Source organism: Heterocephalus glaber, unplaced genomic scaffold (genome assembly GCF_053883595.1).
Source record: "Heterocephalus glaber isolate CG9 unplaced genomic scaffold, H.glaber_assembly_v1.0 deba00001600, whole genome shotgun sequence".
In the NCBI taxonomy this organism is placed as follows: Eukaryota; Metazoa; Chordata; class Mammalia; order Rodentia; family Bathyergidae; genus Heterocephalus; species Heterocephalus glaber.
The window spans coordinates 17987092-18003558 of NW_028258372.1; the positions used below are offsets into that span (position 1 = coordinate 17987092).

At 43.4% G+C, this 16467-nt stretch overlaps 1 protein-coding gene across 9 annotated transcripts in view; it reads right to left on the reverse strand.

Moving 5' to 3' along the window:
• Cacna1e (calcium voltage-gated channel subunit alpha1 E) overlaps positions 1 to 16467 on the reverse strand; it is a 485327-nt gene that overhangs the window by 74017 nt on the left and 394843 nt on the right. For 8 of the 9 annotated variants that reach the window (XM_087194393.1, XM_087194398.1, XM_087194390.1 and 5 more), the window contains exons 10-20: positions 15047 to 15162; positions 10736 to 10789; positions 10028 to 10117; positions 8547 to 8756; positions 7693 to 7805; positions 6004 to 6116; positions 5532 to 5663; positions 5000 to 5072; positions 4028 to 4145; positions 1731 to 1798; positions 114 to 211 (exon numbers count right to left, since the gene is read on the reverse strand). In XM_087194393.1, coding sequence (XP_087050519.1) covers positions 114 to 211; positions 1731 to 1798; positions 4028 to 4145; positions 5000 to 5072; positions 5532 to 5663; positions 6004 to 6116; positions 7693 to 7805; positions 8547 to 8756; positions 10028 to 10117; positions 10736 to 10789; positions 15047 to 15162 — 1185 coding nt within the window. The remainder of the gene's footprint in view (positions 1 to 113; positions 212 to 1730; positions 1799 to 4027; positions 4146 to 4999; positions 5073 to 5531; positions 5664 to 6003; positions 6117 to 7692; positions 7806 to 8546; positions 8757 to 10027; positions 10118 to 10735; positions 10790 to 15046; positions 15163 to 16467) is intronic. The other variant, XM_087194394.1, reaches the window with a different exon arrangement.

Consider the following 16467-nt stretch of genomic DNA (forward strand, 5'->3'; position numbering starts at 1 on the left):
TCCTGGCATGAATGAGGTACACTCCTACAATCAATCATTTTAGGAGTTGAGGAATTTAATTTAGCACAGCCCAGGGGTTGTGAAGGGGCACAGCAAAGGGGCAGCCAACTCACTCGATAGAAGGCATGTTGGGTGCAGACATCGGGCTGACCTCCTTGGCCTTCTGAAGTGCATGTTTCTGATTGAAGGCCTCCTCTTCCTCCTGCTCATCCTAGACATAAAGCAGAGATGACTTTGCCTGGGATCCCCACAAAGGAGAGGAGCTTCCTTTGGCTCTCTCCAGGAATTTGGAAGAACAGTAAAATTTGGCAAGCAGACAAAGAGGTTAACAAGGCAGCATGAGATTAAATTGGCTTAGAGTCCTCCAAAGTCAGAGGCCAGGCCCCCTGGGAGACAGCAGCCTCACAGCTCCCACAAGGCCAGGAATTATTGTCTCTACCCTGCCCTACACAGGCTGCTCAGGACAGCCAGTGGATGTCTACCTATCCCCGGCATTCCACGCAACTGCTAATCACTGTCGATGAAGGCAACAGCAAGAACCCATGGCACGCAAATGCTCTGCAGTATCTGGACCTGATGGAGCAGGTTGCTTCCAGGCACAGCCCCATGAAGTAAGCGCTAAGTCTGGGCACCCATCACAGTGTCTCACTTACATAGCTAAGTGCCCCCACCCTGAGTTCTTAGGCAGAGACCTCATTCCCTCACTTGCATTCCTCCATGTAAGTCTGACACTAAGGAAAATCAGTTCAGGTAAAGTGACTAGAGCTGTTAAGAATACATACATCTTCCCAGCATGCTCTGGTTTTCACAGACATCATTTCACTGGTAATTCTCTCCCAGTAATTCTATGAGGTATGTACCTTCCCATCTTACATGAGGGAAACGGATATTAATGAAGATCAGGAGTCTAGCCAAAGCTAAAACAGCTAGTAAAGGGTAGATGTGGGATTCAAACCCAATGTTTAGATAGTAAACCTAGCATTTCCCCTACCATATCATACAGATAAGAAGTTCTCCAAGGAATGTAGAGAAGAGCAGGCAACACACGAGAAAATACATGCAAAAGCTTGGAAACATTACCAGGGTGCTATGTGACTCTGCCTAAAACCAAATTTGTGTTGTGTGGGGAAAGGAGCTTTTCCTCATCTCCACAGACCATACAACTACAATTAGTATTGGTTCCTCCCCTGCAGAATCAAAGGAAAGAAAGGAACAAACTGACAAACTGAAACTTCCCCAGAATAGCCATGGCCACCAAAATACCCCAACATCCATAGTCCAGGAACTACAGTGCTCCTGGCCCCTCACAACCAGACCCTCAAAGGTCAGGTCACCTGGTTGGGATTACACTGCCACAGGAAACAATAGCAAAGGAGAAGTCTAAAATCCAGGAATTTAGTGTTTTCCTTGACTCTGTATGTCATAATCCTAGAAAGGACTCCTCTGAAGGCTCATAGAGATGAGCTGTTATTTTCCATATGATGAGGGAAACCAGGGCTGGTGTGAGGCTCAGCAAGTTCAGCGAAAGTGAACTAGGTTTCATGCATGAATGTGTGGCTCTCTAACCATCCAGAACCTCCTAGAAGAAGCCTCTCTGGTAGCCTTAGATAAATGGCACATAAAAGCTCTGGCAGAGTTAGATAAATGCAGGCATCCTGAGAGAGCTCCCAAGGGCAGTGGATACCCAACGAGACTGAAGAACCACCTGGTCCCCAGAGAGCAATGCTTACCTTGGTCAGTTCCTGGGCATTGGCCAGATTGTCCACAGCAATGGCTAAGAAGACATTCAGTAGTGTATCTGTGGGTTATGATTTAAGGATGGACAAGCAAGAAAATCAAAAGGTTTCGGCAATTCTGAAAAGGCACCTCCATGACTTTTCTGATACTGACAGAAGCAGCAACAAACTATGGGAGGCAGAAGGGAATGCTGTGCAACTCTGTTGGAAGGAGAAAAAGGATACATTTCCCTCCTTCCACATGATCTTTCCTTTCACACAGAACAAAAAAATGCCTGAATCAAATCATCCAGGAGGCCAGAAGGGGAAAGAGGCCTTCCGACAGCTATGGCCTCAACCCATAGCAATAACCAATAAGAGAATCATTGAACAGTAAGATGTGTAAGGAGCTCCTTGACATCTCTCCTTCCTGGAGGTGGAGCTGAATCCCACCTGGATCAATGAGCATCATACTATTCTGTCCTTAGAGATAAAAATAAATGAAATCCTACAACTTCTGTTACTAACTCTCAACAATGGTTCACTATCTTGTTTCTCTTATTCTTCTTTTTAGGTTTCCAGAATACTTCCATGATTCATTTAACAAAATGTCACAGCGAGCAGGCCTGATTCATTATGAAATCCACCTCTATTCCATACTCTCACACCTGAAGTCCCAATTTTCTGACTGCCTTTGACTCCAGGCAATGGTATAACATAAAACAGGTTCTAGCATAGAACGCCAGTTCTGGTTATCCTCAGAATAAGAGGAAAATCGAAGTGCCATTGTGATGGACTGGCCTTCCATTTCTGAGATTCACTGTATAACTTTCTTTTTATAAATTTTCCCATGTTTATAGTCTTTTCTGACGCTCAGAATCTTTCCACAGAAAACTTAATAGAGTCTCTTCTCTGTGAGACTGGAAAAATGCAAACAGAGCTGTATCATGACTCTTTCTTTTTCTATTATTCCCAACTTGAGGCAAGTCCCAGTTCTTCAAATTTCTAATGACTGTATAGAGATTGTATAAAGTTTACAGTTCATAAGGGGCATTACAATAATTATTTTGTTTAATATTTACAATTAGCATAGGAGATATTATTATCCTCCTCTGAGATGTGAAAAAACAAACTCAGAGAAATTAAGAGACTTTTCCAAGGTCACACCACTGGTAAACAGAGTTGCTGCGATGCAAACCTAAATCTTCCTGATATAGGTCTTTTGCCTACAAATAGGCTTTGGAGTTCAAGGATTTGGTTTGAAGTCTACCTTTACAATTTAGAAGTTGTCTGACTTAATGAAATTATTTCTCCCCTCTTAATAAGCTAAGGGTTAGGTGAAATATTGTCTGTAAAGTACTTGGTGGAGGGTCTCACATGTAGCACAAATACAATAAACGTTAACTATTGTGATGGTTAATCTTGACTGTCAACTTGGTTGGCTTGACAAGCCAAGGAGATTAGTAAAGCACACTAATGTTGCATGTGTCCAGGTGGGTCATGAGAGCATGATGAGACCATATCTTGTCACCAGCACCTTCTGCTTGGCTTTCTCCATCTCTCTGCTTCCTGGCTACCACAGTGTGAACAGTTTTCCTCTACCATGCGTTTCTACCATGATGTTTCTGCCCTGGAACTAGCCAACTGTGGATTGAAACCTTGGGTATTGTATTTGGCCTTCCTCCCCTTCCCCTTTGGAACTGTCCCCTGCTCTGCTTTCCAGGTGCTGTGAATAAAACATTTTTGCTCTACCATCCCCTTTCACTATGATGTTTCTGCCTCAAAGTCAGCTAACCATGTACTGAAACCTCTAAAATCATGACCCCAAAATTTTATATGGCAAGTATTCTGCCCCAGCAATGGAAATGTGACTACTATAGCTAAGCATAATCGTATTACCATTAATCTAATAATAATATTTTTGAGATCTTACTATGTGACAGGCTCTGTTCTATATTAATATGTAATCAACTCATTAATATTATACTCTGTCTACTATTTCACCTACAGTGATATCTGTCCTCTTACTTTTTACCCAGCTTGTAGCACTTCCAACCATTTGAAATAACAGCCTTGTATGTCATTATATATTTGTATATTATAGATTTGGATAATACTCTGTTTATGTTTGTATTCTTTACAGAACTAATGTACAAGTGTTTTTCAGATCATAGTTCCTTTAGTACACCAAGCAATGTCCACAGCCCATCTCCTTACTTCTCCAGCTCTATTACCATCACTACTACCACCTCCTCCTCAAATGCTGGTCCAGGAAGGTGACCAGCATAAAGAAGAGCACTTTATAAGGATACAGTTTCCAAACAAGGTGAGCACAATGAAGTAGATGGCTGACCACATGCCTGAGCTGACTCCACCCTGGGAACGGATCCCATTGTACATCACCTCATTCCAGTCCTCCCCTGTCAGGATCTACACATAGCAAATAACAGGTATATCAGAACTCTGAGGAAGCAGGGAAGATTGGGCCAATGCAAAGGGCAAATTCTATAGTTGGCTCTTTCCAATCTTCTTCCTTGCATGGATCTCCTGCCAAGGCGTGAGGTGAAGTCATTCCCTTGAATAGTTCTAAAGGGTTTTGTTTTGTTTTGTTTTGTTTTTTATAAGGAAGAGAACTTTAGGGATTGAAAATGGAAGGAGAACATCATGAAAAAAGGCTGTAATCCTGACTACAGAGTTCCTGCCACCTCCAGCTTGGCCAGGTGGTCTCATCACTACCTAACTGTCCCCAGAGCTGGTAACATGTAGCTCCCAAGACAGTAGTGCTATTGGAAAAATCTCCATATGCTTCAGGTGAGAAAATGGGGGTTCTGGTTCAGTCTCAGATTCTAACTAATGTTTTTTCTTTGTCTGTTAGACTGTATACACTACTGGATGTTGAGTTTTCTTTGTGAATTAAAAAGCTGGTTTCTTTGGCAGAAGCATAGAAAAGATACCTCATTAAATGGATACATGGATTAGAAAATGCTCTGAATTTCAGAAAACCCTAAACATTATTTGTGACTGAATGTCTCAGATTCAAAATCTCACCTCACAGGTGTTGGAGGAAGGAAAATGAGGTGATATTAATAGAGTTCTTTTGTTAGTGGTAAGATGATAGCCCCAGAAGTCTGAGGATTGTGGTAATGATTACTCAAAAAAGGAAAAGTATTCTGTTAACTGGGAGGAGCCTAGACAGGAAAAACAGGAGTCTTGACACTGTCATCCTCTAGTGTGTGGTCCGAGGACCTCATATAGCATTTCTAGACTGTCAGTTAGCCTCGTACCTGGAACACAGTCATAATAGCTGCAGGGAAGGTATCAAAATTTGCTGAAGGAGTTCCATCATTAAAGTTAAACCTGAAAAGGAAATTCAGAGAAAAAAATGGAATGTAAATCTCACATACTAAATTTCCCCTTTCCAAAACAACAATTTTCATCCCTTCTTTTCCCTTTGTCCAAGCTCCTCTTTCCTTACTTCCCCAAGTTAGGAAGATGGTAGCAGTGACCACTACTGGTGAACTATGCACTCTGAAAGGTTCAGGCAATGACACAGGGTTTGGGCTGATCATCAGTTACAAGGCTCTATGTTGTACATTTCAGAGACAGTTCCAAATGGCTAGGTTTCCAGAACAAAAACCCTGTATGGTGTAAAGGATTAAAAATAAAGACAGTTGTTCCACATATGTACTTGCGGTCTCTTCAGGCTCTGGATGAGAGCAAACAAGATGGCAACAGGGAGATTAAATCAATGATCCTGGTGCTGACAGACCTGAGGCTTCAGAACTTCCTTCTAGTGGAAAGTGTTCTGGAACTTACCTGCCACCAAACAGCTGCATGCCTAGTAGAGCAAAAACAACGATGAAGAGGAAGAGGAGGAAGAGCAAACTGATGATGGACTTCATGGAGCTCATCAAGGAGACCACCAAATTCCGAAGAGATGCCCAATACCTATGAAACCAGATGCAGTTATGACTATGGACACTGAATATCATGTCACCCACAAGTTGAGCTCAGCATCTTCCTGGTAGTCTGTGAAATAAGCTGCATTTATAGAACCGTAAGAAGAAAAGACTGCTTCCCTTAGCAATGTGGCCTTGGATCTTGTACCATAGATATTTTTCTAATTCAGTACTTGGAGGAGAAGGAGCTGAAGAATGGAATGGGTATGGGGCAGGGAAGGGAAAGGTGTGGTAAAGTAATCAAGGAAGGGGAAGAAGAAAATACAATAAAGTAGAGAGAGGTTCCACCCCCAAAGATATTGGAAAGAGTCCAAGTACTCATCACTTACTTGGTTATTTTAAATATCCTTAGAAGCCGGAGAGCTCTCAAAACACTGATTCCAAAAGATGTACCAGGTCTGAAGATTGCCCAGACTACTTCAAAGATGCTGCCCACTGTGACCTAAAAAGCAACTCACCACAGTGAGACAAGGGAAGAGGAGAAGACAAGCATCCTGGATTCAGCACACAGTCATCAGCTGTCCTTGGGCTATGGTGCAATTAAAATTCTCCCATCCCCACCCAGTCCCATCTCTACCAGGGCTACTTACGTGTGAATAAGAAAAACAAGACTGCCACCCCTCTTCTATTGCCTTCCATTTCCCTTCCTAACTTTATCCCTTCACCCTCTGTATTGGCTTGCTTACACCTGTCCTTGGTGATGCCTACAAGAGCCACTCACTACTTCCATGCAAACTTGGTAGCCATAGCTGTTTTTGCCTCATATTACCTTGAACAAACAAAGAAGAGAGACGCAAAGCATAGAAACCAATTTGAATTAGTACAGGTTGTGTTCCAACACAGAAATCACAGAGGCCCTACATTCTCTGATCATCCTAAAGTTTAGCGCTAATAAGAATATTTTGCTTCTCAATTCATTAAGTATCTTTTGCTCAGTGAAGTCCCACACCTCTCAATATGACAATCTTTGTTGACCCAGGGCCTTGCTATAGGAAGCAGCAATTTTAAATTAGCATTTCAAGTATTTTTTTGGTTTAATTATATATTTATTGAATGTGTATTATGTTCTAGATATTGTGTTGGGAGAAATAACAAAAATTAATTCTCACAGTGATGTTAACAAGAATGTACATGAGGACCCCAAGTTTAGAATGATCTCTCACTAGCTGTTATGCCTGAAAATTGCTTGTACTCAGAACCATATGTTCCAAGTGAAAATGCAAATTGGCACGTGTTCAAAATCTTTAGCACCTAACTGAAGCTTTGGCAGAAAAGAGGCGGGTTTGGCAGAAAGAGAAGTGGTTCAGGAACCCCAAGTTCTGTGGCTTCATTCTGCTGCTGCCTGGTTCCATGAACCTCAACATGATGGTCTCTATTTACCTATGTATAAAGGGTGAGCTATCTCTCAATACCTCAAATACAGCACATACCTTCTGTGAGCAGCACAGGAAAAGAACATGCATGGATGCACCTTTGCAACTACTAGCATCACACATCTGGATTTTACATAAGAAGTAAACAGCTGGATGAAATCTTGTACATGGTGACTTGCTAATATAGGACATACATGTTTGCATGAAGGTTTATCTAGATAATTGTGCTAATTTTAAACTGAAGTAGGAAAAAAGCCCCAAATGCATAACCTCTTTTGGAAACACCTCTAAAATTAAGTCCTTTGTCCCTCTCTCCCAGACTTCCCCCAAGATAATAAGTGGTTCAAAACTCTGGCTAGGGTAGCTTTGTAAAATCTCATTGAGCTATACACTTAAGTGTGTACTCTTTAGTGTATGTGTTCTACATCAATAAAAGTACTAAAAATCAAAGCACTGAAAAAAAAAACAAGCCCTAGATTGGCAAGAATTTATTCACTTCTAAACGCCCTTTAGCTCACCTTACCCATTCTCCTTTTACAAATTCTGACTCCAGTGGTTTCTGCTGAGTGATAGAGCAAGCTGCTTATCTGAAACCATGACATATCAACATGAAGTGGCAGGACAGGGAGGCTTCCAAGGACTTACCCCAAAATCAAAGCAGTTGAATGAAGAGTGAAAATAAAGGCGAGGCCCCATGCCATACATCTTCAGGGACATCTCCAAGAGGAAGAGTCCCAGAAACAAAAATTCTGCATAGTCTGAAAGTATTAAAGGTACAGTGTTTATTCCACAGATACTGAGAGGTCCTGCACTCAGCAACTGATCCACCCACCTACAGAGGAACCCACGAGAAGACACTGTGAGGACACTCGGTGGCCATGTCAGGTCAGGGCCAGGCAAAGCCAGAATGAATTCCAGGCTCACTCAAAAGGTCAGCTTTGCTCTCTTTCAACAGGTCAGTTTATCATGAGCCTTTACATGGAGGGTGGCACTCAGAAGAGAAAGAAAGGACTTTAGCATGGCTTTGATGGAAGAGCTGGAGTCCACCCTCCACACGTCCACCCATAAACATCTCCTCATCCTCACTCACACTCAATGGCAATCTTATCCAGAGCTGCCCTATAAGTTTCCTTTTTGGTCCATTTGAGGAATCCTTTCCCTTAAGAACTCTCTCCCCAGGACTTTAGTAGCCCAAATTCCTACACACTGAACCTTCTTAAGAACCCCAGTGAAGGCCTTCTAGCATCCAAGTGTAACATTATCTTGTTAATGCATCAGCCAGGATTTGTTTACCTGATTCAATCGTGAAGGAAGGCTGGGAGCAGTGAGGAACAAGCCACACCCCTTGCAGATAGCTCTGGCCTGTCTCACAGTGGAGCAGGCAGAACTTTAGGCTAGGACAACCGCACTGCCAGGCTGACCCTTCTTTGCCCTCTTACATTCACTTACATACCAATAAAGCTGTCCCCAGGAGGGACCCACAGTCACCCTTCACTTACAGAGGAGGTGAGTGAGCCACTGGGGCTGGTTGTGATGTACGATGGCTACGCAGGCAGTGTTGAGAGCCACAAGGCTCAGGACGATCCAGTAAAACACCTGGGATTTAACCATGTGGCGAATAGAGATGCGTAGAAGCCTTTCCTTGTGCCGGAAATAGGAAGCTCCATCTACCTTTGTGCTCTTGATACTGGCTCGGGCAAGTGGTGTGCCTAGGAGGGGGGAAATGAGGAGGAAGAATGAGGCTGCAAAATATCCTGGGATGATGCTCTGTGGCCAGGTGGCATCCAAAGGACATGGTGGGCAGCTTGAGCCTCAGGGCAAGGTGACTGCTACACTGTAAGCCTGAGCAAGTCCTATTTTGTGGAGTAAGTAATTTTCACCAGCAAAAACCCTGTTTTCCTCTCCAGGCACTCACAGTCCTAGCAAATCAAAAGATTCCCAGGCAGGACACCAGCCAAACACCCAGCATCTTGAATCCTGACAGGATCGTGTTTATGTTTGGAACAGATTGGGCTCCTTTCTGCCCTTCCCTTTTAAATATGCTTCAGGCACTGGAATCCTTCTGCTGCATTTGTGATATTTCTGCCACTGGCAACATAAAGCAACAATGAGCATTGTAAGTCTCTTCTGCTCTTAAGGATAGAGTGATAGCCTGCCATTTTAGTGGGGAAGAAAAACCTGTCTTCAGTCAGAAACTGCAAGAGAACCTGGGATTGAACTTCAGTCACATCAAAGGGTTGTCAAGAGGAATTAGTTTAAATTTCACACGATGGAAGTAGGTGTGTTCTACTATGGTTAAGAAATGACTTCAAGTTCTCACATCTAGGTCACTGGAAGCAATCAGTCTTCAGGATCCTTTGAATCATACAAGTTGAAGATCTTATCTAAAACACTTGGAACCAGAGGCATTTCAGATTTTTTTTTCAGGTACTGGAATGTTTGCTACGCATTATGATATACCTTGAGGATGGGACCCAAGTTTAAATACGAAATTCATTTATGTTTCATATACATACATAGCCGGAAGGTAATTTTACACAATATTCTTAATTTTGTGCAAGGAAAAAAATTCCATGGTATGGAATTTTCCACTTGTAGCACCATATCATTGCTCAAGAAGTTTCTGATTTTGGAACAATTCAGATTTCAGATTTTTGGATTAGGGATGCTCAACCTGTATCCCAAAGTACATTCTCAGTATCACACCCAGGAAAGAGAGGATATATCTGCAAATGAGAAACATCTCCCATACTTGGAGAACCCCATATCCCACATTTCATGTAAACAGCAACCCCTGGTCCTTTTTTTCTCCTGTAAATCATTGTCAGATAGATTAGATTCCCATTCCTTCCCTTAATTACAATCCTAAATTCTGGATCCTTTGGGTTCTTTTTCTCCTTGTGGTTCTTCTCAAAAGACAGAATCTTCGTTTTCATGGGAGATCCAGAGAAGTAAAAGAAGATCTAACTGGATCACTCACCCACAGAAGAGATATCAACGCAGTGCTCATCGCTGGAGTCTCGGGTCATGGCCTCCGTCCGGCTCCTTTTGATGGTGGCCCTTCGAAGCACTACGCCAGGGAAGGGGAAGGCCAGTGAGAGGCCACAAGTACACCCAGACCATCCTGGACAAAACTTTGAGGACTGTGGGCCAGAGGCCTTGTGCAAGGACTCTGACACAGGTGTCTGATTTTAATATTGCGCTGAGATTGAGACTGTACAGAACCATGAGTTCTGTGCTCACCAGCACCTGCTGAACCCAAGGGCTCTGGAATCCTTGCTAGAACTTATCTAAATGCAGTGAGTACACAAACGCTTCATATCTATTTGTTCTGGCTCTTCATAAATGTGCCACTTCCTGGTAATGAAAGTGGTCTCAAGATGATCCCTACACATTGTACAAGAAGATCCTGTTATATACCATTGGTTGGATGATGGCCTTTTCATTGCACAGTATCAATCACAGGCCCTGGAACAAAGCAACTCTCGGCTTTCATTTTCATCACTTTAAAGGGCATTTAAATCTGTGACTCAAATCTCTTCACTTTAAAGCATGTGGGATTTTATTGCAGAGAGATTTGTGTTTCAAATCCCAGAGCGTCCCTCTTTTCTTTTTTTCTCTTCCTCTTTTGATCAAGAGAGATTACCATGGCAAGAGAGGGGCAAATACACTGTAGCTCGTTCCTTACCTTCTAAGGCTGATGTCCCAGCATTTTTATTTTCTTCAGCAAGCATGACTTCCTCTATAGAGAAACAAATGGCCTAGTAAATTACCTGTAAATGCCAAATTATTGTGCAAAATGACAATCCCTCAGGGACAGCTCTGGCTCAGGGCAGCAGACAGTGAGCAAAAGGTTCAGAGCCTGTCACAGGTCCCAGCATAGAAAGAAACCAAGCATCACCAGGATGCACAGAGTACTAGGAAGGAAGGTCACAGGGCAGGAGTACTTGTGGTACAGCTGGTAAATTCAGGTCTACATGTGATGCTTTTGCTCCCCCCGTTGGAGGGGGGAGTCTTTCTAACTAAGACCCCATAGATTGATAGGAATGAAAAAGTTCCATTTCTGGTTCTACTTCCACTCAGGGGTCTTTCTCTCCTAACCCTCTAGATTTTTGTAGCAAGGGAATTTTCTAATTTCTCTTGTCTGTGCCCCCTTAGGCCATAATTCCTACTTCCTTATTCAGGAGATAAACCATGTTTTGGGCACCATCCTGTCCATGTCTTTGAGGAGGGGACAGAGGAAGAAATGTAAAGGTTCTCAGAGAGAAGCAAGGCTGGGGTCTGTTTCCTCCTATCTATCCTGCCTCAGTGAAGCAGAGCTTGGGTCCATCATGATTTGTCCCTGTGGCATAATAAAAAATAAATATTTGGTTTTTGTCTGTGGTTCCTGGCAGAGCTCTTTTGCAATGAGATGACTCCTGGAGAAGAGAGGGGCCCTGGCTAGCTTAAAGGATGGCAGCTAAACCAATCACATGATCAGAGAGCTAGAATTTTTAGAACCCTCCTCATCCCCACCTCTGGGGAGGAGAGAGAGGCTAGATTGAGTCCAATTACCAATGACCAATGATTTAATCAAGCATGCCCAAGGAATAAAATCTCCATAAATCCCTCTAATCCGTAGAGTTTGGAAGTTTCTGGGTTGGTGCACACCTCCATCTGCTGGGAAGGCATACCTTGCCCTGTGTGTCTCTTTTATCACCTGTTCCCGAGTTGTATCCTTTATAATAAACCAATCAGTATTGTTTTTCCTGAATTACATAACTCATCCTAGCAAATTATGGAATCTTCAGGCAGTGGAGGGGTGGGTGGGTGCAGGGATTGTACGATCCCACAGAGTTGTAGTCAGCCGGGGAAAAATGCAGGTCAGTCACCTGGGGACCCCACTTTCTGGTGTCTGAAGTGGAGGCACTTTTGTGAGACTGAGGCTTTAATCCATAGGATCTGTGCTTACTTTGGGTAGTGTTACGTCTTAGACATGGATTGAATTGTTAGCCACCCAGGCGGTGCTGCAAAAATGAAGGACTTGTTGGTGTTTAAACAAGATTAATTTGTTTTTTCATGTTTGGGAGAACATCATACTATCTCTAAATTTAAAGGGTCCTCTACTCCAGAGAGATAATCTTAGGGGCACTATTTTCTACAAATTCCTGTTGTAATAAACCTCACTAGCATCCATCTAAAGGGACCAACAAATAGCCCTTCTACCCCAAATCTGATGGGTTCTGGAGTGACCTACTGGGAGTGATGCGAGTAGATTTTGATTCTCACCCACTCTCAACAGATAGGCCTGGGAACCGGTGGCCTTAATCACTCCTGAAGAACCCAGATGCTGGAGAAAAGCCTGTCATGGTGCAATTAAACAATAGTTTAATTTAAGCACTTGTAACAAGTAAAAGGACAAGTAGAAAAGGGTAAAGTCATTACCATAATTTTATCTGCATATAAACTGAGAGTATGTAATGTATTTCCCAGGGAGGGGAACATTTTGAGGCTTGGACATTACTATGCAGGATGGCCATTATACCAAGTCATAAATGTTTAGCTCTTTAAAGTACAGCCTCTGGTAGAACACTGAATGAACAGGTTAAGTGTTATTGGTAGGATGTTTCTTCATGCAGACAGACAGAGTTTTAAAGGCGTTTCATAGCACAAGTTGTTTGGAGGCCATTATTGTAAAATTAGGTCCTTGGTAAAATACCTGGTAGCAGCATTAATTACCTTGGCCAGAGAGTCACTTTTGCTGCAGTGTCTGGCTTTGGATTGGGCAGATCTGAGAACCCCCAAGGCAGATGGAAGGTGTATGGTACAGCTGAGGATCTCTGGGAAAAGCTGAGGCTCTGAATGTACGGAAACCACCCCTCCCCCACCAATGCCTTTTGCCAAGTTTGCTTTCGAACTTCAGTGTCTTTCCAGGGAAATGTAACCCATATGTCTCTGATTCACTCACACTCCATTTGTAAAAGGAAGGGCCAGGAAGCACAATTTGACGTTGCAGTGTGTCTCTTTTCTTAGAAAGAGATTGTTGGCTTTGCCAACTAGAAGAAAGGGAAGCACTGGAATTTTCCAAGTGTCTGAAAAGCACACCACAAAAAAGCAGCGTACCCGGTCACCTGACCCTGTGTGGGGTCACAGCCAGGGCTGGGAAGATTCTTTTCTGGTTCTGCTGCCAGCTCACTCCACAGTCTGTTGAATGGCTCCTCCACTGAGGACACCAAGGACAGTTGGGAACAGCAAGCTGCCTGCCTGGCCTGGAGGTAAATCAGCTCACCCTCCTATGGTAACACTGAGTTATTCTGGGAAGAGGTAAGGAGATTTATTTTCATGTACCCCTACACAACTGCCTTGAAGGAGTAAGGGCGAAATGGACACTCAGTCAACAGGCATTGCTTATGCTTCTGGAGGCCACAAAAACGGTACCAATAAACTTAATGGAAAAAAAAAAGTAGCTATCCCAGATCAGGGGTGTTTCTCTGCCTTTCAACGATACGTGCATTCTCTCAGCCCTTACAGATAATCAGAGGCTGAGTCCAGAACTTTACGACCTTTTTATGTGTTGGTGGTCAGAAAGCAGGGCATAATGTCATTCTAAAGCTCCTACAGAAGCAGAGGCTCAGGCAACCAAGCATCAAATCATGCTCCAAAATTTTCCTGTGTGACCTCACATTCATGCTAGGCTTTCTACTAGGAATAAAAAAGGATGCTGCCTGTCATGTGTATTTTTATTTTATTTTAGAAAATCACTTTTCTCTGGAAGAAAATGAAGATATATATACTTATATATCTGAAGATATGAAGATATATATATAATATATATCTCTCTCACGGCAATGCAACCCAACCTTTAAAAGAATGATGCAAGCAAATGCATCCTTTTTATTGACAGATAAGGGGTGATTGATGCCCCTCATAAGCACCTGAGCCAGAGTCAAACTTGAATATGGTGGCCCTGTGATGTAATGAAATCATGATGGCATGGACTCATCCTTAGTGTTGGGCCTGAACTGATTCTGGTGCTGGGCCATGGGGTGAGAAGTGAGGATATTCTGGGCCTTAGGAAAATACGTGTTCTTGCCATCATCTCTGTCTGATGGCTGCCTTGGCCTCACATTAGTCTCCCTGCCTGTGGCCTACTCTCTCATGTTCTACTCTCAGAGAAGCAATCAGATGCTCCTTTCAAATCTTAAATCAGAGCATGTCCGTCCTTTGCTTACCTTCAATAAAGCCCAAAACTCTTACAGCAATCTGTAAAGTCACACATGACTACTGCTCACTCCCAGACCACTCTCATTTTATCTTTTGCCTCTCTCCCCTTGTTTACTTCCCTTCTGCTCCTGGCTCACACCTGGCCCCTCCTCTATTAGGGACTTGATTCGAAATGCTCTTTTCCCAGATCTTCCTGTGTTCACACCCTCATCTCCTTTAAGTTTTCAGACAAACAGGCCTGTCCCAACCCCTCTACTTAAAATTGCAGCACATCCCACACCTTATAATGCTACCTTCGTCTTTTTTCCCATTGTGCTTATCCTCTTTCTGTAAGTTATTTATTATTTTGTTTATTGCTTCCTTCCCTATCTAGAAAAGAATGAGCTCCCCAAGACAAAAGCTTGAAGGAGTTTGTGTGTTTGACTCATGGCTGTAACCCAAGTGCCTAGGACAGGGCCTGGCACAAAGTAGGTGTACACTGTTTGCTAAATGTATGGATTGTCAGTAATAGGAGGAAGAATACAAAACTCAATAGGCCAACCTCAACTCTAGGATTACATTTTCCTCCGTTCACCCTGCTAACATGCTTGCCTTGTGAAAGGTGTCTGGTATAAGAACTGAGAAAGTCAGACTCCAGAGAAAGGAAGTGGGGCCAGCAGGAAACGAAAGAGCTCACAAGGCAGCCAGAGCTGCTCTCTGCTCTCTTCTAGGCCTCTCTTGAATAGAAATATTGGCAGGGCACGGGCTCTGATGCCTATGCATCCCACATCCCAGCTCTTCCAGCCCACAGCCTCACCGGCTTTGTCAATCCAGGCCCGGTAGCCATTCAGCTCACGCTCTATCTGCTGCTGGCGTCGCAGTTTCATGAATGCTCTCCTGTTCTCCACTCTCTCTCTCTCTTTGGCAAATTCCCTGCAGACAAGAAGGGTAAGAGTCATTGGGTTGAGATAGTACCATGACAAAGAAAAAGGGTGATACAAGTAAAAGAGTGTTTGAGCAGGTCCTTCTGTACACTCTACCTCCACATTTTCTTGCCCTAGGCTACAATGCAGCTTCTCACTAAAGGCCTGGCCAGACCCTCTGCATGCCAATCAGGCCCAATACCCTTTGCTTGCTCTGTTGTGTTTTTGGTGGTGGGGATTGAACCCACAGAGCACTGAACTATATCCTGAGCCCATTTTGAACAATTTTTATTTTGAGAGGGTCTCACTAAGTTGCTGAGACTTGGTTCCAACCTGTGATCCTCTTGGCTGCTTCATGAGTAGCTGGGATGACAGGCATGTGCCAGCATGCCCAGATGCTTGCTCTATTTCAGAAGGGATGTTTTAACCGTGCAACAACTGAGTTTTCAAAATGCCATATTTAATCCCCTCTGCTACAATGGAAACCCTTAACTTTCTCACGGCCAGAGCTATTCTTTATGCTTTTGATAACAACAGTGACTAATATGTATTGACCAAGTGTTATGTGCCAGTCCTGTGTGAAGCTCTTCATATTAAGTCATTTAACACTCATGGACATCCTATAAATTGAGCACTGTTAAAATCTCCACTTAACAGATGGGGGAACCAAGGCTCGGATACATGAAGTAATATGCTGGGACATGAACTCTAATTCTACTTTCACCATCACCTCCTATCTGGATGGCTCTAATGGCCTCACATTAGTCTCCCTGCTTTTGACCTTGTGTACAGGGCCTGTTTACCATGGTCTCTGGTACACTGTGATGCTCAATAGAGGGTGACACTGAAGACCACTGATTACACTGATGACTTGAAGGGCTGATATGCTGTTGAAGACAGCTGGTGTTGGTTAAATAATTAAGAAAGGGACACAGGGTAGGTACCCAGTAGAAGGACAGTGGGAAGGTGGAGTGAGGTAGAGAGAGATAACAAGACAGAGGGAAAGTCAAGAGTTCACTGGAAGATACAGAGGAACAAAGCCACCCTCTGGTACAAGAAAATGAGAAGACTAAAGCTCCATGGGGGCTGGAGGGAGAAGAACAGAGGATTAAAAGGCCCTTGATGGAAAGAAAGGATCAAATTCAGTGGGTGAACAAATGGGGATAAACAAACAGTCATTTGGTAATTGTCTTTTCCAGTAACTACCCTTTGGCAGCTTTCCTCACCACCAAACAGGCTTGTAGGCTGGAATTCCCCCATTGGTACTGCAGTCTCGCCCACCATGGCTCAAGTGTTCTCCACCTGCCCTGGCAGA